General features: G+C 32.9%; 1 protein-coding gene across 3 annotated transcripts in view; it reads left to right on the top strand.

Moving 5' to 3' along the window:
- LOC120768577 (polypeptide N-acetylgalactosaminyltransferase 5) overlaps nucleotides 1–24,435 on the top strand; it is a 67,421-nt gene that overhangs the window by 42,030 nt on the left and 956 nt on the right. For 2 of the 3 annotated variants that reach the window (XM_040095331.1, XM_040095330.1), the window contains exons 2-10: nucleotides 7,696–8,074; nucleotides 14,134–14,483; nucleotides 14,647–14,813; nucleotides 14,952–15,073; nucleotides 15,154–15,350; nucleotides 16,008–16,185; nucleotides 16,431–16,611; nucleotides 23,274–23,413; nucleotides 23,493–23,726. In XM_040095331.1, the coding sequence (XP_039951265.1) occupies nucleotides 7,895–8,074; nucleotides 14,134–14,483; nucleotides 14,647–14,813; nucleotides 14,952–15,073; nucleotides 15,154–15,350; nucleotides 16,008–16,185; nucleotides 16,431–16,611; nucleotides 23,274–23,413; nucleotides 23,493–23,726 (1,749 nt within the window). In that variant the 5' untranslated portion in view covers nucleotides 7,696–7,894. Of the gene's footprint in view, nucleotides 1–6,429; nucleotides 8,075–14,133; nucleotides 14,484–14,646; nucleotides 14,814–14,951; nucleotides 15,074–15,153; nucleotides 15,351–16,007; nucleotides 16,186–16,430; nucleotides 16,612–19,946; nucleotides 20,128–23,273; nucleotides 23,414–23,492; nucleotides 23,727–24,435 lie in introns of all 3 variants that reach the window. The other variant, XM_040095329.1, reaches the window with a different exon arrangement.

The following is a 24,435-nucleotide window of genomic DNA, read 5'->3' as shown; positions in this document are numbered from 1 at the left end:
AAATTCCTCAAATTCGCATTTCCTATAATAAAAAAAAAAATTTATTTGTTTTTATTAATAAAATGCTTCATTTCTGATATACGAAACTTTGTTACTATGTGTGCAAAGTGCAACTTTTCTCGCAGGAGGTATTTGGTAAGATTATGACGGATAGTATAGTAAATCAGTGCGATATTCACGTTTTTATAAACTGCATTTGCATTTAAAGCATCAATTTTTTGTAAAATATTTTAACCTTTTGAAAAAATATTTGTCAAAACGATAAAAAAGTGTTAATAATGCTGAAAAAAAATATATATATATTATATTATATTTTTATTAGCGCTTACACCAAAAAAAAAAAACTTTCAACTAAACTATTTATTATCAGTATTTATGAAAAAACATTTTGCACAAAACTGGCAAAATTTCTGGTATATTTAGGTAGAGCAAAGTGGTTTAACCACATTTAGTTTTTAATTGCTTTAAGGGGTTAGGGGTAGTCAGAGGCACGAAAAAATGAGAGTTTTCAGAATTTTTTTTTTGCTAATAAATCGTGTTATTTTACGAAAGTAGTAATATGGCATTATTATAGAATGTGTTGACTTCAAGTCACGGAAATTAAAAAAAAAAATTAATTTCCAAAGTTATAGTTGTTTGTGTTGACCCTGTTCCAAAAAGAGGTACTTGCGATGACAACCATAAGTCCTTGGAGATTCATCTAAAATCAATCGGACAGAAAAAATTAGTTTTATAAATAGATAAACTCGGGCCTGATCGAAGGATTTTCATTTTTTTCTAAATTAAAGGATTTCAGGAATTTTTTTTCTAAATTTTTGCAAAAAATCAACAGTTGATTGGTTTTAAAAAATCGAAATTTTCAAAAAAATTAAAATCCTTCAATCAGGCCAGGAGATTATTATGTATTCTAAAAGCTGTATAAATTTCAATAAAATCTACTAAGCGGTTATCGAGTTACAGTTGTCACCGATTCAAAAAACATAGTTTTGAGTAAAACGCGTTTAAAGTTTCACACTAGCGCTTTGAAGTGCCCGAGCTCGCTTTGTTATTTGCCGAATAGCTCAAAAACTAATTATCGGATCAACGTGAAATTTTCAGAGAATATTTTTAAGATATTACACTTAACGAAAATGCAAAAAAATAATAATTTTTTGAAAATTCTAACTACCCCTAACCCCTTAAGGGGTTACATGGGTTGCCTCGAGTAAAAAACAGCATTTTTTCAAAAAAAAAATTTTCTCATATAAAAAATAAAAAAATAAATTTTAGTAGAATTTTTTATTGTAACAAACATACATTATTAACAAAAAAATTCTGAAATTTTTGGGAAAAAATATTTTAAAATTGGCCATTGCGACGCCATTTCCGATGACCCCTCGGAAAAAAGATGCGCCCGCATTGGCAGGATAACTCCTTACTCGAACATCTAAAGTGAAAAATACGGGTTTTAGTTAAAACCTTAACTTGAACGAAGGAGAAAAACTGAAAATTGGATTTTTGGCTGACATTTTTTACCAAAAAAAAGAGAATTTCAGTGAAAAATTCGCGATTTTATTTGTTTCAAATAGTTATAATCGAAAAAAAAAATCCTTTGACGAAGTCTTTAAGAATTATATCTCAAAGACCTGTGTAAAATTTCACGAAGATCGGTTGAGTAGTTCTCGAGAAATCTTTCAACTGATTTCAAAAACACAGTTTCGAGAAAAACGCGTTTAAAGGCCTAGCTAGCCTCGAGCGCACAAGTTCTCAAAGCTGTATCTCCGAAACTATTACTCGGATCAACTTGAAAGTTTAAGACAATATTCTAGAGATGTTACAGATTTTAGTAAGACAATAAAATAAAATTGATTCGTAAACCCATGTAAGCCCTTATTTTTAGAACATAGCAAATTTAGGTTTTTCTGATTTAATTTTATTAATATAGACTTTAATAATATAAGTTCCCACAGCAAACAATTGCTTTAAATTGCTCAAAATTGTGTAATTTGTAAAATCCTTATATAGACATTCATACATACATTCGGTTATGTTACAGATACTATAAATTTAAATCAAAACCCTTAAGCCTTTGTAAAAAAAATATGCCGCTATAAAAAATATTTACATGCGCTGTGTTGATTTTTGAATAAATAATTTCCAAAAAAAGCAAATTTCGTCAATTTTTTAACGCTTTTAGAACATTTTTCCGTCTGCTCAACGTGGCGTATGAGTGATTTTCATATTCAAATATGCATGAATAATTGAAGCGGAAGCAAAGTCTACCAAATTTATTGTAAAAATATTTGTTTAAATTGTTCGCAAAGCGCGCATTTAACCGAAATCACACTAAAATATTCTATAACGGTAAATTTATATATACAAGTATAAACTGTTATTACCGCCTTTTTACAACTCATTTCCCAGTCAATCATTTAGTAATGAGTCGTGTGTGCAAACACAGTATATAATATGCGTTTAATTAATTCCGAAATCACTTTGGCAAAAAATTGCAATTTTTCTCCCGCTCGCAATGAAAATAGCATGAATTGTATGCCGCGCCAGCTGAGCTTTAAGCATTGGCTACATTTTGTTCATGTGGTACATTTTGCCTGCGCCAACAGCAAAACAGTTGTTACAACAATTGCAGATACAAAACGCCAAAATCAAATGCAGGAGTCATCAGCCGGCCGTACAACGAGTTTAACAGTTCAAACAGGAGAAAAAAACAAAACAAAACAATGCGAAAAACGAATGCCAGCAACGGCAGCAGTGAAACAATTTCCATTGCATGATTAACCGTTGCCAATGGCGGCATGTGTGTGTGTGTGGAGCGCAGCCATACTCACAAAGGCCAAACACTTTGCACACACACACCAATACCAATTAACGTCTACTCGGGTGTACATTGCGAATAAATGCTATTTAACGGTATTTATTTGCCATGAAAGTTAATTTATTTACAAATTGCAATAAAACAAACAACAATAAGCATAACATTACTCTTACTGGCAAGTAAAGCCACAGCGACGGTGTGGAGCAGCAGCGTCAGCGTTAAAGCCATAATAAGCAAGCAAGCAACACATCAGTATTTACCATTTAATCCATGGCAAAATAAAGGCGCATAGATAAATGAAGTGCATGTGTTGGTCTATGTGGCTGGACTGCATATTTCTCACTGGAAACCCGTTTCTGCTGGCAAAAACCAGTCCGCAGCCATAAGAAATTCCACAGAGGTGAGACGACATTTGCTCTGTTGCTGCAGCGACGCACCTTTTTCAATAGCACACCCCGAGCACCCGGGCGGAAATCTTTTGAAGTAACACTTAGTTGAGATTTGATATAATAAGTGTTATATGAGAAAGCTCGTAATTTATTACAACAGCAAATAACTACAAGTAAAGTAACAGTATTGTGTCACAATAGTTCTTAATGTTGTCTACAGTGTTCGAAAATTACTTGAAGTTCCATAAAAAATAGATATGAAAACTGGAAGCAGCCTTTGACATTAGTCAAAAATGATCGTAAAAGGAAACTCTTTGAAATGTTACAGGGCCCAGCTAGTGTGACAACCAAAACAGGCAAATTTTGACAATTAAAAAACCTATTCTATCAATTTTTAATAATTTTAACTAAATTTTTAAAAATATTCTAAGAACACGCTATAAAATTTTAAAATAGAAACAAATATTTTTCAATTTACACACAATCTGTCACCATTGTTAAGTAATTCCGGTCTTCTGCTTGGGAAAAACATAAAATAAATTCTCTATTAGCAGAAATTCTCCGTTCAATGTTCTAAAAAAATCAAAAATTGACAAAATGGCGGCGTTTTAAAAAAGTTTAATTTTGTCCAACTTTTCAGTCATTTTTGATCTGACGCAATTTGATTTTTCATGAGAACAAAATACTGTTATGTGAAAAATATTGAATTGTCTTATTAAATTTTACAACACTTCTACAATATTGTCTTAAATTTTCAAGTTAATCCGAGTAATCGTTTCGGAGATACAACCTTTAGAACTTGTGCGCTCGAGGCTAGCTAGGCTGTGTTTTTGAAGTCGGTTGGCAAGATTTCTCGGGAAATACTCTACCGATCTTCATGAAATTTTACACAGGTCTTTGAGATACAGTTCTTTAAGACTTGGACGAAGGTTTTCTTTCGATTACAACTGTTTGATATTTTTTCCAACAATTTTAGAACTTTTTTGTTAATAGTGTTTGTAACAATAAAAACTTCTAAAAAAATATTTAATTTTTTATATGAGAAAATTTGTTGGAAAAATGCTGTTTCTACCCTAGGAAACCCATGCAATCCCTTAAATATTTTATAAACTGATTAAACTAAATTAACAGAGCGGCTACAATTTAGAAAACTGTAATTCAAAAACTATCTGAGATATCCATTTAAAAGTTTAATATGCAATTTTTAAAGGTATATCCGATTGAAAAATTTCACACAGTAATATTTCTCTATCCCTTTATTATTTAAAAAGTAATTTCTCAAAATAAATGGTGGCATCAGTAATTTTACAGTGGCTGCCATCAGTTTTTTTTCAGCTTTTAGCAAAATTGTTCAAAACACAAATGCCGATATTGTTTTTGTTTTACTAAAAAAAATTTAAAAAAGGAACTACAATCAACAGCTATGAGTAATTCATAGAAATGAACTCAAATATTCAAATTTTTTTCTCGTATTTTGTTTTGCTTGTATTCAGTTTTTTTGGAGTTTTTTTTTGTGTTAAATTCGAATTAATTACCCAGCAGGAATTATTTACACAGAAATGACATTAGACAGACTTTCTTCAACAATTTTTTTCGCATTAAAAAAAACAAAATATTTTATTAGATTTTTTTTATTGTCTAAATTATTGAAATTCTAAAAATATTGGAAAAAACATAAAATTTTGGAAAAAAAAATATTTTAAACCCGGCTATTGCGACGCCGTTTCCAGTGACCACGCGGAAAAAGTAGGATAACTCCTTACAAGATTATCTAAAGTGAAAAAATACGTGTTTCAGTTAAAACCTTAACTTAAAACTTGGTTGAAGGGGAGGCGAAAACTGAAATTTGGATTTTTAACAGATATTTTTACAAAAAATTAAAATTTCAAGTAAAATTTCGCGACATTTTTTTTCAAATGTTTGTAATCCAAAAATTGTCTTTTGTCCGAGTCTTTAAGAATTGTATCTCAAAAACTTGTGTAAAATTTCATGAAGATCGGTTGAGTGGTTCTCGAGAAACCTTACCGCAGAAGCACAGTTTCGGAGAAAAACGCCTTTAAAGATTTAGATAAGAAAAAATTAAAATTCACTTAATAAATGTTGGTTCGATAGCCTTAAAATAACAATTTGTCAAAAGTGTTTAACTCATAATGTCAAAATCAGCTGTTTGGTTTTGTTTTTTTATGATTCTAAAATAGAACTTTCACACATTCTTGTCAATCAAATATTTTTTTTAATGCCAACTGCATATGAATAGATCGTAAAACATCCAAATTCATCAAAATCTAAACAAGAAATTCATGCGAAAAAGATGAAAAAGTTAATTTGACTTTCTGGATTAAAAAATATTTTCCTAAGTTATCTCAAATAACAGTCTTATATACTTAGCATATCCACAATTATTGTAAGTAAGTAATTCTATCTTTATTTATAGCTTGTTTGGCTCATAAAGAGAGAAGGAGCGAGATAGAGTGGCATGCCAATCCCATGAATCTGTGTACATTCATTACTTTTACTCATTTTTTCATAATGCAAAGAAATTTCATCTCCTGTGAGAAGTTAGAATAGTCAATGCTCATTTATTGGTTCTTAGAGCAAAGCTGAATCCAAAACAAAAGATCAAAATCAGAAGTGATAATGAAGCAATAGTATTAATATTTTGCATAAATATTTAATAATGTTTTATCTTATCTGTCAATATACATAGATATATGTGCTAAGTAGCCAGTTGATTGGCTTTTGTTTATTATTTCTACCAATTTGTATCATATGTAGTATGTACATATATACATACCATACCATGCATACACACATGTATACATGCATACATACACGTGTTACGTTACGCTTTATCTATTGGAGTTGTAAGTAACTTCAGTTGTTGACAACAAAACTGAAAATGATTAATGACTTCGACGTTGAGCTATTGTGTTAATGAGCTGTTAAAAATATATACATACATATCTGTTATTTAATAAGCTTTCAATTTCGTTGACATTTTTGCAAAAACAACCTGACGATTTACAAGAAAATAGATCAAGTTCAAATACTGCCGCCTACGTTTTGAATTTCTGAAGGCCGTAGAGCGTTGTTAGGAAATCATTTCACCTGTTATGATAATACATACGTAAACAAACATACATACACACCATTTACATGACATTTATATACCGCTGCCTGCATACCCATTCATTAATGCTTTTATTCACATTGTTTTTTCTTTTCCAGTTGAGCGAGACGACTGCGCGTTTCAAGGCCTTCCAACAACAGCAAACGATCTACATTGCGGATTGAAAATATTATTGGTCATTTGCATTTTAATACGCCGTAACGTTAATACAAGCAACTGTTTCACGCTTGATAAGAACGCGAGAAATACGACGAAAGAGGCACAAAGTATGCTGCAAATATTGAAGAAGTTGGTTAAAAGCGAACCAGTAGATCTGTGCGCGTAAATAATCCGAACAAATAAATAAAATAAGCTAAAACAAAAGAAAATTAAAGAAAAAAAATTGTAAAGAAACCGTTCAACGTTTGCTCGTATTACCCATTGACCAAGAGACCTACTGATGTGGCCAACTTGTGCGCACAGCTGATCGACGCGGTAAACAGTGAGCGCTGTATGACGTCAGTAATTCATAGTAGCTGTAGTGCGTGAAAAATAGCAAATATTTTAAAATATTCACTAAACGGGCTAATACACTGTATAATAAAAATACAATAATACACTTACTTACAATCAAAAATATGATTCGAAAACATAAAAAATATTAAAACAACAATAATCCGCCGTCAACGATCGTCGCTCACCGTTCGCCAGCGTGTTCAAGGCGCTAAACCGCCACGCAAACGAAATATTCCCATGCGATTTTTATACAAAAACAATAGCAATCAAATAAAAGTAAACATAAAAAATCCAAACACACACAATAAATCAGCGATGAGCATAAAAGTAATAAATTTTTATTTGTAGCAACCATAAAAAGCAAATTCATCAGAAAAAACACACACACTCGAATGTCACAGCCAAAAAGCACTGAGCTCAATTTCCAAGAAGGCGACGATAACACCCGAAATAGAAATTAATTAAAATTGAATTTGCCAACAATTTAGAAACGTTAACAGAGTACTGTTATCTCAAACCGGAAGAATTCTGCATATCTACATTTGGCACGCTGATAGTGTTAGCAGCGCTGCGCCAGCCATTCCCGCACTAAGCAACAAAGGTCTCAAATCGCAATAGACAGTCGCGCAACTAGCAGGCTTCTGAGACACATACACACCCACACGTCGTCACCTCCATCGGAAAGCATGTCACAAGTGCCAACGCAATTTAAACTCATCCTCACCGTGCCGCCGTCAAGTTGAATGCCAACATCTGTGTGTTCAACAATAAAACACCAACATAATTTATAAAATACTCACCATAATTTGTTGCTAAAAACCCAAGTTGTTTGTTGTTTCTACACGCGTATCTTTTTTTCCTCGTTTTAGTTCATAATTTGGTTTGTGATGCGGTGCTCATAAATTTAATCAACTATTTTAAGCTGTTACGTTTAGCGTTTAAGTGCAATTCAAAGGAGTAGAGCAGAGAGCAAAAGTAATTTAAACAAAAACACAAACTCATTCTTACACAAACATCAATTCAAATTACATACCCGCACATACACACGTATATACACATTTGCGCAATATGTCCGCCATGAATTTTACACGTAAACTGCGCGGTCGCATGCGCTCCAATACCTGCCGCATCGTCTTGCTCACCTCCTTGGTGTGGGTGATTGTGGATTTCGTGCTAATCGCCCGCTATTCGGATTGCATTGGACGCGACGGTTGGCGGTGTAAGCGGCCCGGGGAGTATGATGTGGAGGTGAGTTGAAAGTTCATTTCATTTTGAAAATAGTAATGTGAGATATTAGCTCCACATGTGGGGAATATATTAGCGGCATTATTATGTATATACATATATGAAGTATGTTAAAGAGTGGCGCGTTATATCAAGTCGTCGTTCGGTGAATGTAGAAACAATTCAATATCTCGTATATGAGTTACTGTAAGACTTATTATTCGGCTTGTGAAATTACAAGCCATTTTGGAAAATGTAATTTCTGATTCGAATTTCTTAAGTTATGTACACACATACATAGGTATATAAAATTCAGTATTACGTGGGCAAAAAATAGTAAGACTGTGGTCATAATTTTAAAATTCTTAATTTATTCTTCAAAATCTAAGTCGTCTCCCTTAAAGTGATCCCCTGGCCCCAATACATTCGTGCCAACGTTTTTTCTAATCCTCGAAACAGTTGTTAAAGTTAATTTTCGGAATGGTCTTCAATGCGCATAGTGAGTCACGTTTAATGTCTTCAATTGACTTAAAACCCAGAAGTCACACGAAGCTAAATCAGGCGAAGGGCGAAATATTTACGAAGAATCAATGTGTTATGCGACGTTATTGTGGTGCAAAAACCAAGAGCTGTCCGGTCTCTTTTTACGAATATCTTCGCACATACGACGTCAGAAGGAATGCGGAGTGCACCATACCTCGATAATCGAAGAAAACTGTCGGCATAACCTTGATTTTTGACTTGCTTTGACATGATTTTCTCGGCTTCAGTTTACCCTTCCACGACATTCGGCCGATTGATCGTCTATTTCCGGTTCGTAAGCATATTTCCCACACTCATCGGCGGAACGTTTCATGACATCCGCTTTTCTTAACGATTCCGCACTCAAAATTTAATGAAACTTCTTGCACTTACATACTTCTGAAAGACAAGCGTATACTAAACACTAATGACTATTTTGATGTAACATATAGCACAGCCAAGAAAAAAAATATTCAGCCGAAATAAGCCTCATCGTTGAAGATCATTTTTCGATGAAAATCCGGATCATATTCAGCCCAATTCACGAACATACGACGATTCTGGTGTTCAAGCGGCTTCAGTTCTTGCGTAAAAAATTCGCCACAACGATATCACAGAGATGCCTATGGATTCCACTAGACGCTCAATTGTTGATCTGACAGGACGATTATGACGACCATAAATTGGATGTAGCGCTCCTAAAGTTGAGGTCACTGACTCCGAATTTCTGTAGTAATTTTTAATAATTTTGACTCGTGTTGGATCGTATTCTCTCCATTATGAAATGGTAAACCTTACTGAAGAGAAATATCAAAAGAGCGGGAAAAATATGGCGTCGTTTTCTGTCCCTATCAGTCTACTTTTGTAGCGTCCCTATTAAAAAACCAAACCACGTTATTTACATAAATAAAACTTCAACCTACCGAAAATTTAGCGTTGTTGTTAATGAAACCATTTCCAAAAAACAGTTGGAGAAAATAAAGCTTACATTAAAGGTGCAGTGCAATTATTTTGCTCATATACATACATACATATGTATATTATACATAAGTATAAGCAGTATGCTTAGCTGTGTTCGTTTCTCGAAGCGTTAGAGAGTAGCGAATCGAACTACTCCCCTTTAGTGGAGAAATGCTTCTTTTCAGGCCAAAAAAAGACATTTTAGTATCGAACGGGGCATCCACGCTTTGAATTTCTAAAAAAAAATTACTTATTTTTCAAGATTTATGTTTTTAAAGTCAACAAAAAAATTTTGGGTATCCTATAAAAAATCTCTTATTTTTCAAGTCCTATGTTTTTAAAGACAACAACAGAAGTTTTGGAACTGCATTTTTGACAGTACTTTGTTATTTTAGCCATACTCTTAAAATTGGTGAAAAATCAGTAAAACTAAACTTGGTAGCATTGAAGATATTGTTTGTTCCACTTTAATAAGGTATCACCGCTCTCTCATATGGAATTGAACTCATTAACTTTGTTGTTGCTTTTACTTTGTTCCAAAATTGTAAAATTCATAGATCTCGAATTTTCAGGGCAACTTGATTTAAATTCTTCAAAAAAAAAAAGAAATATCTATAAAGAAATAAAATCTGTAAATAACAAATTTTCCGAATAAACTGACTTTGAAAACTTATTATATTTAGTTGCATATCTTTTCTCTCCAGCATAGTAACTATGCAGTATACACGAAAGTAGCGTGCTAATTAGTTTCCATTAATTATTTAGTAAAAAAAGTTATTAACCGCGCACACAGGTCGTGCCGCAAAGCACATAAATTTAGCAAAAGTTTGAAATTATAACGAAACGAAATTACTTTTGTTTTAATTAAATGACATACTATTTTACTCCGCAATATTGCACACATATGCAGATGTGTACATATGTATGTATATGGATATGTGCGAGTGTACCTGCAAACGTAGTATATTTGTGCTGATGAATGTGTTCGCAGCTTAAAAGTTAAATGCAGTAAGACCATAAAGTTCGCAGCTAAAATACAGGGAAATATTTGTCCGCGCTGATGCAAATTTGCGTTTGGGCATGCATACATATATGCATACCTATATCTAATGTATGTACATATGTACATATATGTGTATTTCATCGTGCTTGCTCATAACTTTTAGTTGCCATTGTTGTTGGAAGCTGATGCGCCAACACTTCTGCCACATATAATGAAGTTGTTGTTGCTGCGACCAGTGTTGTTGTCCCGAAGAGACACCGGCTCTGGACTATAACATTTTAATTAACACGTCGTGAGCGGCATTGTCGACGTTGTTGTTGATCCACAGTTACAGTTCTCCTTGCTGCTAATGTTGTTGTTATTGTTGTTGCGGTGCTCCACTCTTCCTTCTTGTTGTTATTATTGCTGCGCTGCTCCACTCTTCCTTCTTGTTGTTATTGTTGCTGCGCTACTTTACTCCTCATTGTTTTTTGTTGTTGCTACTGCGCTGCTCCACTCCTTGTTGTTGGTGTTGTTGTTGTTGTTGTTGTTGTTGTTTTAGTGTGCTGCTCCACTCCTCCTTGTTGTTGTTAGTGTTATCATTTCTCCGAGCTGGTCATTTGCGGCCCGTCGGCCATCCGTTGTTATAATTATTATTGTTTTGTTGTAATTGCCTGTTGTTGTATGCGTCCACATGTGTGTAAGTATGTATGCGTGTTTGCTGTTGTTGTTGCAGCCAGTCAACCAACCGGCATTGCAATTAATTACGCAATAAATCTTGCCTTAAATCAGAATTACAGTGTTGAACTTGGCTTGTGGCACGAACCAGCAGCAGACACAACATAACGCAAACTAACGCATTGCTCGCAATGTTGTTGCTGCCTTTGCGCACACGCATACGCACACGCTCGCCAATGAGGCACACAAAAAATTGTAGCCCACACAGCCTTGCTGGTCCGACGTTGTCTTGCAAACCGCTTCAGCAGCTGCCTGACGTGCTTCATTGGCTTTTGTCGACTGCTCGACTGCATTTTGCTCCGCTTTGCTCTGCCAGAGCTGTGGCTAGCCATTCATGAGTTCACATATCGCAACCCTGCGCCTCTCTGTCTGCCACAGAAATTTTTCAATGTTTGTTGGCTGCACTTTGCATTTATACATATGTATTTATGTATACGTACATACATAGTATATGTGTGGCATATTAGTTGCGACTGTAGGCTCTGCTTGTTGCTGTCGTCACTGACACCAACAACATTAGCAAAGTCACTGCCGACAAGGAGGGTTTTTGTTACAAGCGGCATATGACCAACGACGACAGAGTGGCTAACGTACATACACACATATTTCCTCCGTTCTTTCATACGCAATAACAATCATAATACATATGTACATATGTATGTGCGTGGATATGAGTGTTTACTCGCGCTATAAATATTGTAGTATTTTCATTACAAAAACGTTATTTGTTGCATGCCACCGGTCCGTGCCTTTCTGTCCAAGTTCTTTAAGCAAACTGTGTGTAGTTGCGAATGAAAAATAATATAATTTTTACAAATGAGTCGCAGCTTATCCACATCTGTATTCCTTTTTTTTAGCTGTAATTTTTTCTGATAAATATGCCTTCATAGAATTAACTGATTAAAACATGTGCTATTTTATTGCTTTCTTTATTTTTTTTATTATTTCTTGTTTACATATTTTTTATCTCCTCAAAGTGAGTCTGAAAAACTTTCTGCGTTTAAATTGAGACAAGATAGACATTATAGTTTTATAAGCAGTGGATTAGCCTGATTTTCCACAAGCAAATCACTTTTAGATTTAGCAACTTTCTGTTGTAGACTTATGATGATAATTTGGTCTAGTTTCACTATCCATTATTTGTTATCTTTTGTTTATTTATTTAAGAGTAGAAAGAAGAGATTCAAGAAAAAAATTTGAAACAAAAATGAGCGTATAACTATGCGTTCTTCAAGTTGAGAAGAAGAAAAATAAGCCGTCTGCCCGCCATATCGGTTTCTACCCTTATGGTCATCTTAAAAGTAAAAGAATGACGGATTTTTGATTAGTAAAAATTTCATATGAAAAAAGTGAAAGAATAATTTTTAAAAAATATGGTAGCTAATCAAAATTAAAAATCGGTTCTTACAATTTTTTTTTTCAGTTTTTGTTGGTTAAAAGAATAGAGAGATATACAAGGCTCGTTCCAAAGCAAACAAGAATCTAGGAATCTTTTTGAAACTAGTGCCCCCTGGTGGCGCCATCTACATATATGTCGACTGGAATGCATTAGAATCTGCTATCTTTATCGGTTGTTCAGTGAGAATTACATGACATTTCATCGATTGAAAGTGAAGTTATTGCGTTTTAAGTGTCAGTATGTTTGTGTTATCGGTGCAAAAATGAGCTTCGAACAAAGAGCCAACATTAAATTTGGTTTTAAAATTTGGTAAAACTTTTACCGAAACGTTTCAATTGATGAAACAAGTTTATGGCGATGAGTGCACGAGTGGTTTCAACGTTTTCAAAGTGTTCGTGAGGACATAAAGGACGATCAACATGTGAGCCAATCAAAATCCGTGATCACCGGAAATTTCATCGAAACTGTGCGTGAATTCATCAAAAATCAATCGAAGTCATCATTGAAATTCATGGAAATGGAATGGGACATCTCTAAAATATCAATTTTTCGCATTTTGACCGAACATTTGGGCTTACGAAAGGTGTGTGCACGGTTTGTTCCACACAAATTGACTGACGACCAAAAATTGCTCAGAATCCAACATTTGAGTGACGCTTGTGACCGATTATTTGACCAAAAATCACATTTAAACCATTAACCACTCCCCGTATTCACCTGATATGGCACCGTGCGACTTCTTCCTTTTCGAAAAAATGCATTTGCCCATGAAAGTAAAGCGTTATGCAGACGTAGAGGACATTCAAAGGCCTTGCACCGGCATATTAGCGGCCATACCGGCCAACGATCTAAAACACTCGTTCGATATGCTTTTGGACCGTGCAAAAAGCTGTATTGCAGAAGGAGACTATTTCGAATAAAATAAATTGATTTTGCCGAAAAAACCAGTTGTTCTGTTTTTTTTTTAAGTCCTGTTTACTTTGGAACGCACCTTGTATATATAATATATAGCGTTATAGGTTTTTTTTTATTTGATTTATCCTAAATTCAAAAATACGTAGATATTTTTCTTAATGTACTATGATAAAAAATGTATCAAATAAAAAAATGTTAGTTTGTTAAGCTAAAAATAATTTGCAATATTTTATTTTATTTTTTAGTTTTTTGTTTTATAAACTTAACACACTATGCGATCAAAATCGAAATGTTAATTTATCAATAACCGCTATTCGATGTCACTGATTTCTTCGTAGCTGGATTTTTCCTGTGTATGTCACATTTTTACAGCGCAACATACTTCCACATGTGACAGATGATTCAATAAACAGTTTTTTAATTTAATTATCGCCGCTCAAAAAGTAAACGCAAAAACTCACATATAAAAGTGCATGTTTTATTAAATTTAATTTTTCCATTACGAAAATTGTTGCTTTTTTCCACACCCTTTCATAATGCATTTTCCTTTCGGCTTTCCGGTTGCAGGTGCCAGATGCACAAAAGCTTATCGACGAACAAAATATGGTTGATGACAGTGAAATTAACACAGAAAAGAGTTTGGACGGCGGAGATGCTGGCGGTGTGGGTAAGGGTCCCGGTGGCTTTGCGGGCGGCGGTATTTCGATGACATATCGCAGTACGTTATTGAAGAAATGGCGTTCGGCGCCAACGGTAAAGGAGGAGAAGGGCAAACAAGGCGAATTGGGTAAACCAGTTAAAATACCACCGGAAATGAAGGATCTGATGAAGGAGAAATTCAAAGAGAATCAATTCAATCTGCTAGCCAGCGATATGATCTCATTGAATCGTTCGCTGACCGATGTGCGGCATGAAAAGTAAGTACACACACGAGAATATACATACATATGTGCATGTAGAAAATATAACCTCAAATAAATGATTTTTAATTTTGCATTGCAAAATCTCAGTATAAATGTACATATATAAAATGTAATTTAATTTTTGTGACCACAACATATTCGCAATCTACATTTACAGTTGCAAGAAGAAGCTTTATCCATCGAAACTGCCAACAACCTCAATTGTGATAGTTTTCCACAATGAAGCGTGGTCAACGCTGCTCCGCACCGTTTGGAGTGTCATCAATCGGTCGCCGCGCACCCTACTCAAGGAGATTATACTTGTGGATGACGCCAGCGAGCGTGGTAAGTACGAAGATAACTATAAAGCAAAATTTGCGTAATTAAATATCCCTTGAAATCATTAATTTATGTAAATAAGTAGACATTTTTACTAAAAAAATTTTTTCCTTTCGCTTTTTTAACTCTTCTCATCGCACACAGATTATTTGGGCAAAAAGCTGGAGGACTATGTGGCGAAATTACCGGTGCATACATTTGTGCTGCGCACGGAGAAACGTTCTGGCTTAATACGCGCCCGTCTGCTAGGCGCCGAGCACGTGACGGTATAAGCATTGATAATATTATTTTCTTCTGGTTTTCTTTTTAACCCATTGCCTATGGTGTACGCCTTTTGTTTTTGTAGGGTGAAGTCATCACATTCCTGGATGCGCATTGCGAGTGCACAGAGGGTTGGCTGGAACCGCTGTTAGCACGTATTGTGCAAAATCGTCGCACCGTGGTGTGCCCCATAATTGATGTGATCTCCGATGAGTCTTTCGAATATATAACCGCTTCGGACTCAACGTGGGGTGGTTTCAATTGGAAATTGAATTTCAGATGGTAAATTGAAAGTTGAAATTGTGATTGCATTGCTCTAATGAATTATTGTCAGAATTGATTATTGTTAGACGGACGCTTGGTCTCGAAATTAAGCGTTATGTGAATATTGGTAGCTACATTTCTGTAAAATGTGTGACGGACATAGCCATGTGAGAGTTTTAAAACCGTTTGTTAGACATTTTGACTTATGGTAATGGGTTAATACTTCAAAAATACTGTGGTGAATCCACTGCGTGGTTAAAGCTCCTACTAAATAGGAGATTTTAATTAAAATTCCGAAGAATTTACGAAGTAACATCAATACTAAATAACACTCCTGTCCGAACTGACATAACTATATACTGTGGCGGATCCATGGAGGGGTTTTGGGGTCAAAACCTCCACAAAATCGTAGATTTTATTTTAAATTCAGAAGAATTTTAGAAGTAACATCAATATATAAAATATTTTGAAAGGAAAGTCTAACCCCCCCTCCACATTAAGAAAAAAATTTTTGATCCGCAACTGACTATATATTCTACAAATTAACCATTATATTTTAAGTGTGAAAATATTTAATTAATTATTTTTATTTATTAATTTTTTTTATTTATTTTTATTTTTTTCTTAGTTTTTGTCATTTATTACTAACTTTAATTTTTTGCAATTCTATTTCAGGTATCGTGTTCCTCAGCGTGAAATGGAGCGTCGCAATAATGATCGTACCGCGCCACTGCGCACGCCCACCATGGCCGGTGGCCTGTTCTCGATTGACAAAGATTATTTCTATGAAATTGGTTCATATGATGAGGGCATGGATATATGGGGTGGTGAAAATTTAGAAATGTCCTTCCGGGTAAGTCAACCACTTCAACTCACAAATTTATTTACAAACTATTTTTTTTTTATAAAATTTAAAGCTTAACTTAATTTTCAGTAAAGTATATTGCCGATGTAATGTAGGCAAAAAGCATAAATGAAAAGAGTTGCTAATTTTTTTTTTGATATAGCGACGAGCTTTAGTTTAACTCTTTGTGTTATTTGTTGTTTTGCTCGTGTTGACGGCACAGTTTAAAAATGAATTTTACTACTACACTTTAGATATGGCAATGTGGCGGCATTTTAGAAATTATACCCTGCTCCCATGTGGGTCATGTCTTCCGTGATAAGTCGCCTTATACATTCCCTGGCGGTGTGGCCAAAATTGTGCTGCACAATGCGGCGCGTGTGGCCGAAGTGTGGTTGGATGAGTGGCGTGATTTTTATTATGCAATGAGCTCAGGTTCGAAATTGTGTCTTGTTCACATTGTTTCCTACTACTACTTACTACTACTACTACTGCTACTACTACCAATACTACTACTTGAAATATACATGAATACATTTGTTTCGAAACTAAAAACTACCGACACTTTTACTACCACTACATAACTACACAAATTACCAGCGTAATCTAAACAATACAAAGCATATTTTTTTATATATTTGGTATAATAAATCACCTACCACCTGTGTATTAACTTTTTTAACCTCAACTTGACTAACAAACGTAAAGTTAATTACAATTTTTTACATCACTAAATGTAATTAAGATTTATTTTCTTTTATTATACATTTTATTCAAATAACTATTTTATTCACATTCTACTTATTCCTTTTATTTTTTTTTTACCATAACCAAATTTGAGCTACATATATTTTATTAATAAGCGTTAATGTTGTAAACACAAAATTTTCTATATTTAAATCACCTTTCATAGATGGCAATCGGAATTTATATGCGAAAATATTATTGCGCCGATATTTAATGTTTTATACGCAAAAATTTCATTAAAAAGGAGTTTTTTTCATCATTTAAGACTAAATACCGTTATTATTACTAATAAATTTGTTAGATTTTAAGTGTAACGCAAAATTTTCAAAAAAAAATTGAGGTTATGTGCTAGTTAGCGCATAAAAACTAATTTTTTGATAATAAAAAATATATTATTAAAAAATATTTACAAATATACATACATATGTATGTACATATATAAAAATAATAACGGTCACAACTTTTTATCGCGCCAAAATGCTAATAATCGCTAACAGCATATAAACTCGATTTTTATTTATGCTATATATCGTCACCTAAAATGCAAAATAACTTATCAACAAAAAATTTGAAATTGATTTTTTTATTGATTACGATTCATATCATGTATGTACATATGTACAACATTTTAAACTAATGTTATAACAATTATTACCAAATTGTAATTAAAGTTTTTTTAAAAACATTTTTTTTTTTAAATATCAACTATCAAAATATCAGTAACTTAAAAAAAATTATTATTTTTTAATTAATGCTATATCCAAATTATAATGAAAATTATTTTTTTTTAAATAAAAGAAATTAAAAAATCAATTAATAATATTACATAATAATTAATTAATTAAATGATAATAATAAATAGCTAATTTTTGAGAAAAAAATTTTAACTAAACTTTTTTAATTGAAATTAAAATTATGTAAGTTTTTTCAAAAAAAAAAATAATTTTTTTTAAATTTGTTTCCAAATAATATTATATAATAATTAATTCACTAGCTAAACTTAAACTTAAAGTTAAAAGAAAAACATCAAATTTAAATTAACTTTGTTTTTAATTAAACTTTTTTCAAAAACTTTTCCTCATATAATATTATATAATAATTAATTAATTAATAATTATAATTAACTAATTTTTCAGAAAATTTTTTTCTTAAACTAAACTAAATATTAAAATAAAATTAAATTTTTGCAAAAATTTTCTCTATTTATATTATGTTTTGCTATTTAATTAATGCTAATTAATTAATTAATTATAATAAATACTTATTTTTCTGAATTTTTTTAAGCTAAGCTAAAATTGAAAAGAAAAATTAAATTAAAATTAACTTTTTTTAAATTAAATTTTTGCAAAAACTTTTCTCCATATAATATACATACATATACATAATTACATAACTAATTTTTAGGAAAAAAATTTTTCAACTAAACTAATTTACAAAAAAAAAAGTATTTGTTGATAAAACTTTCTCCATATAAATAGTTTTAATTGTATCGTTTTGTTTTCTTCTCCTGTAAACTTCTGAAAAATGTTACTAGGTTATTTTACATTTTAGCTCACCATATGTATTTCCTCTAAAAAATTAATATAGCTGGATTCACATTCTTGTGTGTAGTAATTTTTATGATTGGCTTGCTTCCTGTTTATTTAAATGCTGTTCAAAAAATATGCCATAACCTTACTTTTTTAATTGGTTATTAAAAGTTACATAAAATATCTTTAATTATTTTTTAATTTAAGTCCTACATATATATATCTTTTACTTTTTATTTTTATATATTTTTTAACTAAATTACCGTTATTTTATTATATTTTTATCTCTATAACCCTTTTGCATACCAAAAAATTCTGGCTCATCGCAAAATATTTCAAATCTATATTCTTAAATAGAACCAAAGACACTAATTTAATATGCGTTTCTTGATAAATCATATAAACCGTCAACCGGTACTAAACATACACACACAAACAACAGTACATATTTGCTTAAAATATTTGTTTCTCTAATTTTGGGGTCAATATTTGCTAGTAACTCGCTAAATATGCTAATTAATTGACTTCTATGTAGAACTTTGTGACGAAATTGTCGTATGCGACATAACTCGTACTAAATACAGTTTAATGTATTAAAAGTATTTAAATTTATTGATTTTCGTATGTGACTTGGAAGAGTCTGCCGAAAATTCCTAACGCCTATGAAATTCATTTTAGATAAAATATACATATTAACCCGTTAATGCCACCCACACTTACATACATATAATAAATTGATGTATTTTGAGTTCTTTTACATTTAGATTGTTGATTAGGTTTGAGTTATGTTTTTAGGAGTAATTATTGTTGGTTGTTGTAGTAATTGCACCTCAGCAGTGCAAAATTAAAATCAAGGCCGATTATTTACACGGCTGATATCTTCAGATGTATAAAATTTATTTATTTTTCTTCGCTAAAAATATTGAATTGCATTAAATTTAATCACTTTCTTCATTAAAAATATTTTTCGAACAAAATTCATTGAACTGCGAAAATATCAGAATTATAACTGCATATAGTACATACTATATATTATACAATACCAGATTGTTTAGTTATTAATGCAGCGTGTTGAGAAGTAAATTTCTAAATATACTTTATCATTTGTTTTTCTCTTTTCTCCCTCGCTCACTCGCCCCCGCTCTAATGTCTAAATGCTTACAAATAATAATAATATGTAATAATAAAAACAACATGCGTAACTAATTAACGTGTATTGCTTGTGTTGGCTAACAACAATAACATTAATTATGGTGCTAACAACATTAATGCTAACTTCAAATCCAACAAAAACAACAACACATTACTTCATTAATAAAATTTGGAACAAAAACTAAAATTAAAAAAATATAAAACGCTCAACGAAAACCAAAAAAAAAAAAAAATAACAATGCTACGTACGTTTCCCGGCATTGGCAACAACACACGCGTAATTATGCTTCACTGAAACAACTTTCTGCATTCGCGCATGCGCAACCACATATACGCGCTTAGGTCTGGATGTGTGGCGGCGTGCTCGAGATTGCGCCCTGTTCGCGTGTGGGTCACGTGTTTCGTAAATCGACGCCGTACACCTTCCCCGGTGGCACAACGGAAATTGTCAATCATAATAATGCGCGTTTGGTTGAAGTGTGGCTGGACGATTGGAAAGAGTTTTACTACAGTTTTTATCCAGGTTAACAACAACAAAAGCACTACATTGCTCAGCATCGCTCTCTCTCTCTCCCACTATATATGTGCATATAGTATATACCTAACTCTCTCTCTTTCTCCTATTGCAATTTATGCACAATTCGATTAGCGAACATTTAATATTACTACATGCATTAATTTATTAGCATATAGTTTTTTATGTTTTTGTTGTTGTTTTTTTCCTATCGTCTTCATTTTGATTGCTCATTTTTTTGTTTTTTGTGCCTGAAATTTTTTATTTTATTTTTTTGGTTGGTTTTTGCTAAGCAAACAGAAATGTAGCAAAATTAAAATGAAATTAGTGAATTCAGTTTTAGCAAAAGACCAACCATATTTACATAAAAAAAAACTCTTTCGCAAGTCTATTACCACCATACATACTTACCACATGCATATTACGAAAACCGTAAAACTCGTAAATACACTGTATCCGCCACTGTATTCATTACCCTTGAACATGCGTATGCAACATCTGTTTCTGTCCCCCGCCCTCACTCACTTGTCTTGTATAGTCCACATTCCACTTTACCGTTGATTTGTATGCGTTCCTTGAAAATTACCTTAATTTTATACCGTTATTTGTATGATTCTCTTCATTTATTTGTTTGCTATTTTATTATTTGTATGTTTGTATGTATAGTATACATTTACATTTCAAATTTGTGTTGTGAAATGTGAGCGAAAATACCGACTCCTTGTCTCGTGTTCTTGCAACAGCTGGCTTGTTTCTTCATAACAGCATTTTTTCTCTGTTACACAACTCTGCCAACTTATTTGCAACAAGTTATTTATGTATAAAATTTTTGAATATTTAAGGTTATGTTGAAAACTTTTTATTGTATATACATATAAAATAATTTTTTTTATTATTGTATATATATTTATAAGTATATGTAATAAATAATAATGATGTTGTAAAACAGTCGTATTTAGATATTTCTGTATCCATTTTGCATGTTCTAATACTCGGTATGCCAATTTTACCCGTTTGTAAATGCTTGCATGCTCTTTGTTATTGCTTATTAACTACATATATTTCTCATGATTCATATACCTGCTTTGTATAATATTGCTTATATGCACTCATTTATATAAATATATAAATTATATAGAATTCAGTACAAAATCTTTGCATAAAAACATTATTTTCTTAACAAAAACGAAATATAACAGTGAAAAATTACTTTGTTTGAGAAGTAGGTTTTTTGAAGTCACGTTAAAGTAATGTTAGAGGTGAGGTGCTCTAATATATTCAGTGTTTTCGATAAAACCGACCTTAGGGATTTCAAAAATTTATAGAATTGAACTTTACACTCAATCCAACATATTTTTTTTAGGTTTTTTATTCTCGATATCGTTATATGTAGTATTGCGAAGTATCTCTATAGGCTAGAGATGTAATCTTAGCTTAATCTTCTTTGAATCTATAAGTCAAGATTCCATCTTCTTATGCTATCCTTCAAAAATTAGTTAAAAAGCAGAAAAAAAGTTAACTTCGTCTAAAGCGAAGCTTTAATACCCATCTGAGGGATATTTCTCGGAAGCTTAAAAAAAACTAATTAAAAAGCAGAAAAAAGGTTAACTTCGTCTGAAGCGAAGCTTTAATACCCATCTCGGTGACCAATGTTCTCTTTTCGTATTTAGCCAAGCTCATAACCTTTGATTACATTTAAGGTCAATGAACCTTTTATTTACACTTTGTGGAGTCAACGATCACTTGGTTTACATTATAAGGTAAATTACCCTTTCGTTTAAATTTAGCCAAGTCAGCAACCTTTGTTTTGTGTACATATTGTGGGATCAATGACCGATTCGTTACAATTTTTCGAGGACAATGCCTCTTTTGTATCATATAACCAAGTCCACAACCTTTCTTTACATTTAGCAACAACCTTAACATACATTTAACCAATGTGTAGTGGTCAGGTTCCGACAAATGTAAAACTTCTTGAGGAGAAAAATTCAAAATTTCAGATAAATATCTCAAAACCTAGTCGGTGCGTATATATAGACAGACAGACGACAGAAATCAGCTTCGTAGCAAACGAACCCTATTCAGGGTATAAATACTATTGTATTGAAAGCAAATATGTCCGAAAATTCCACAACCAAGTTTTTTTGACAGTCAGAGCCAGCCACTTACCTTAGGGTGGACTATAAATACTTGCACATAATGTAATTTTTACGTTTAAGTTTCCAAACCGCAAGCCCGCGCCAAACATCTCGGTTTTCACGACAGTCAGGTCACATTACCCGAATGAAACCGGTTTTATATCCAGCCGTACTCAACTCGGTAGCATATCGTTTGTTCGTTGATTATTAAAATTGAAGACAGCTATAGTTGTCAGGGCGCCTGAATATAATTCAATTTGGTCTCTCATCAATCTATATCCATTATATTCGATAACTTTAAGGGGCACCCTCATTTTTATATGCTTTGCGACCCATAAAATCTATTTACTTATACCCTGTGAACAAATTTAAAGCTGTAATGCTATATGAATCCGCTAAAATATTTCTAAATCCTTTAACAAATCGATCAATAGCTTTACTCTCGGTAAAGAATATGAAAAAATTTTAAAATTTTTTTTTAAATAGCTGAATATGTTGACATTTAAGTATTTTGTTCTCATAACAAATGAGAACAAATATTTTTTTTTGGCAGATTTCCAACTGAATAAATAACAGAAGTGAAAAAACAAATATTTTCACGAAACTTTTAGTTACTTGCTAGATAACACATTTTATTATGAATAAAAAAAACACCAAAAACGCCATGATGTGCTGTTGAAACTTTTCATATGTTACTATAACAAGTTACGTAACCAAACTATTAATATATCTTTAATAAAATATTACTCATTTTGTTATAAATGTTACATTAACACACTCTGCAACAAAAAGCATGCAAACCCCTTAACTTTCACTTTGTAAATAAACGCTAAATATTAAAACCACACAGTTATCACAGTCACACCCACCACTGTTCATTAATTTATTTTCCATTTCTTCTCCTTACAAAAGTAAACAAACAACCAAAAACATATGGTTTTTGTAGAAATTAATTTTACTCTATTTTACAAATCTCAATCTCATTTCAACGCGAAAATTGAAACTGAAAATTAACAGGTGCACGCAAAGCTGTGGCCGGCGATGTGAGCGATCGACGAGCGCTGCGCGAACGTTTACAATGTAAGAGCTTCCGCTGGTATTTGGAGAATATTTATCCGGAAAGTTTAATGCCATTAGACTATTACTATTTGGGCGAGGTAAATCACAAAAAATATACTCTCTGTTGATTGTTTTATTAATATCTCACATATTTATTTGTTTTTATTTCGCAAACAGATTCGCAACGCCGAAACGGAGACATGCCTCGACACAATGGGTCGCAAATATGGTGAAAAGATCGGCGTCAGCTATTGTCACGGCTTGGGTGGCAATCAGGTGTTCGCCTACACGAAACGACAGCAGATCATGTCCGATGATCTCTGCTTGGACGCATCGAATGCGATGGGTCCGGTGAATATGGTGCGTTGCCATAATATGGGTGGCAATCAAGAGTGGGTTTATGATGCAGAGGTGAGTAGGAATTCAAAAAATTTAATTAATTTTACTAGTTTGTTAGACCTTTGACGATTTTTGGTTTTGAAATTACAGTAATGTATTTTATTAAATTAATTAAAAGCTAAAACTTCCAATAGAAAAGCATTACTGTAATTTCAAAACTAATAACCTTTAACTTGCCACCAGCTTGACTGAATGTCTGAAAGTATGCACTCCCAAGTATTTAAGTCTTGACCTTCCAAAAGCGGGACAGTCAAGTAGGAAGTGTGGAGTTGTTTCCACCTCATCTTCTTCTATATATGTAAGTTCTGCAGATGTCGTCTGGTAGGATTGCGAGCCTTATTGCGTGGATGCCAATATGGCTATGGCCTGTTAAAAGCCCCAAATCTATGGAGAGGCTAGCTATACTGAGGGCAAAGAGATCACTAGATCTCTTGTGATCGATCGAAGACTTTTGCGACAACTCATGTACCGATGGTGGCCCAGCTCTGGGGAAGCTTCCGCGAAGCCCAGCTATCTTGTTGTAGAACCGACCCGCTTCATTTCTACCAATAGCGGTTCTAGGGTGCCTTTTATTGCTAGCTCATCAGCTTTATAGTTTCCTGCGTTTTCGCTGTGGCCTGGCACCTGGCTTCTTTTCACAAAAACACTCGACGCTATTAATAGCGAGGTTAGGCACTCTTTGATCACCCTTGAACGCCCTGTTAATGAGTTCAAAGCTGGT

This window comes from Bactrocera tryoni, chromosome 2 (assembly GCF_016617805.1).
Source record: "Bactrocera tryoni isolate S06 chromosome 2, CSIRO_BtryS06_freeze2, whole genome shotgun sequence".
In the NCBI taxonomy this organism is placed as follows: Eukaryota; Metazoa; Arthropoda; class Insecta; order Diptera; family Tephritidae; genus Bactrocera; species Bactrocera tryoni.
This window is presented reverse-complemented; position numbering and strand designations above follow the sequence as displayed.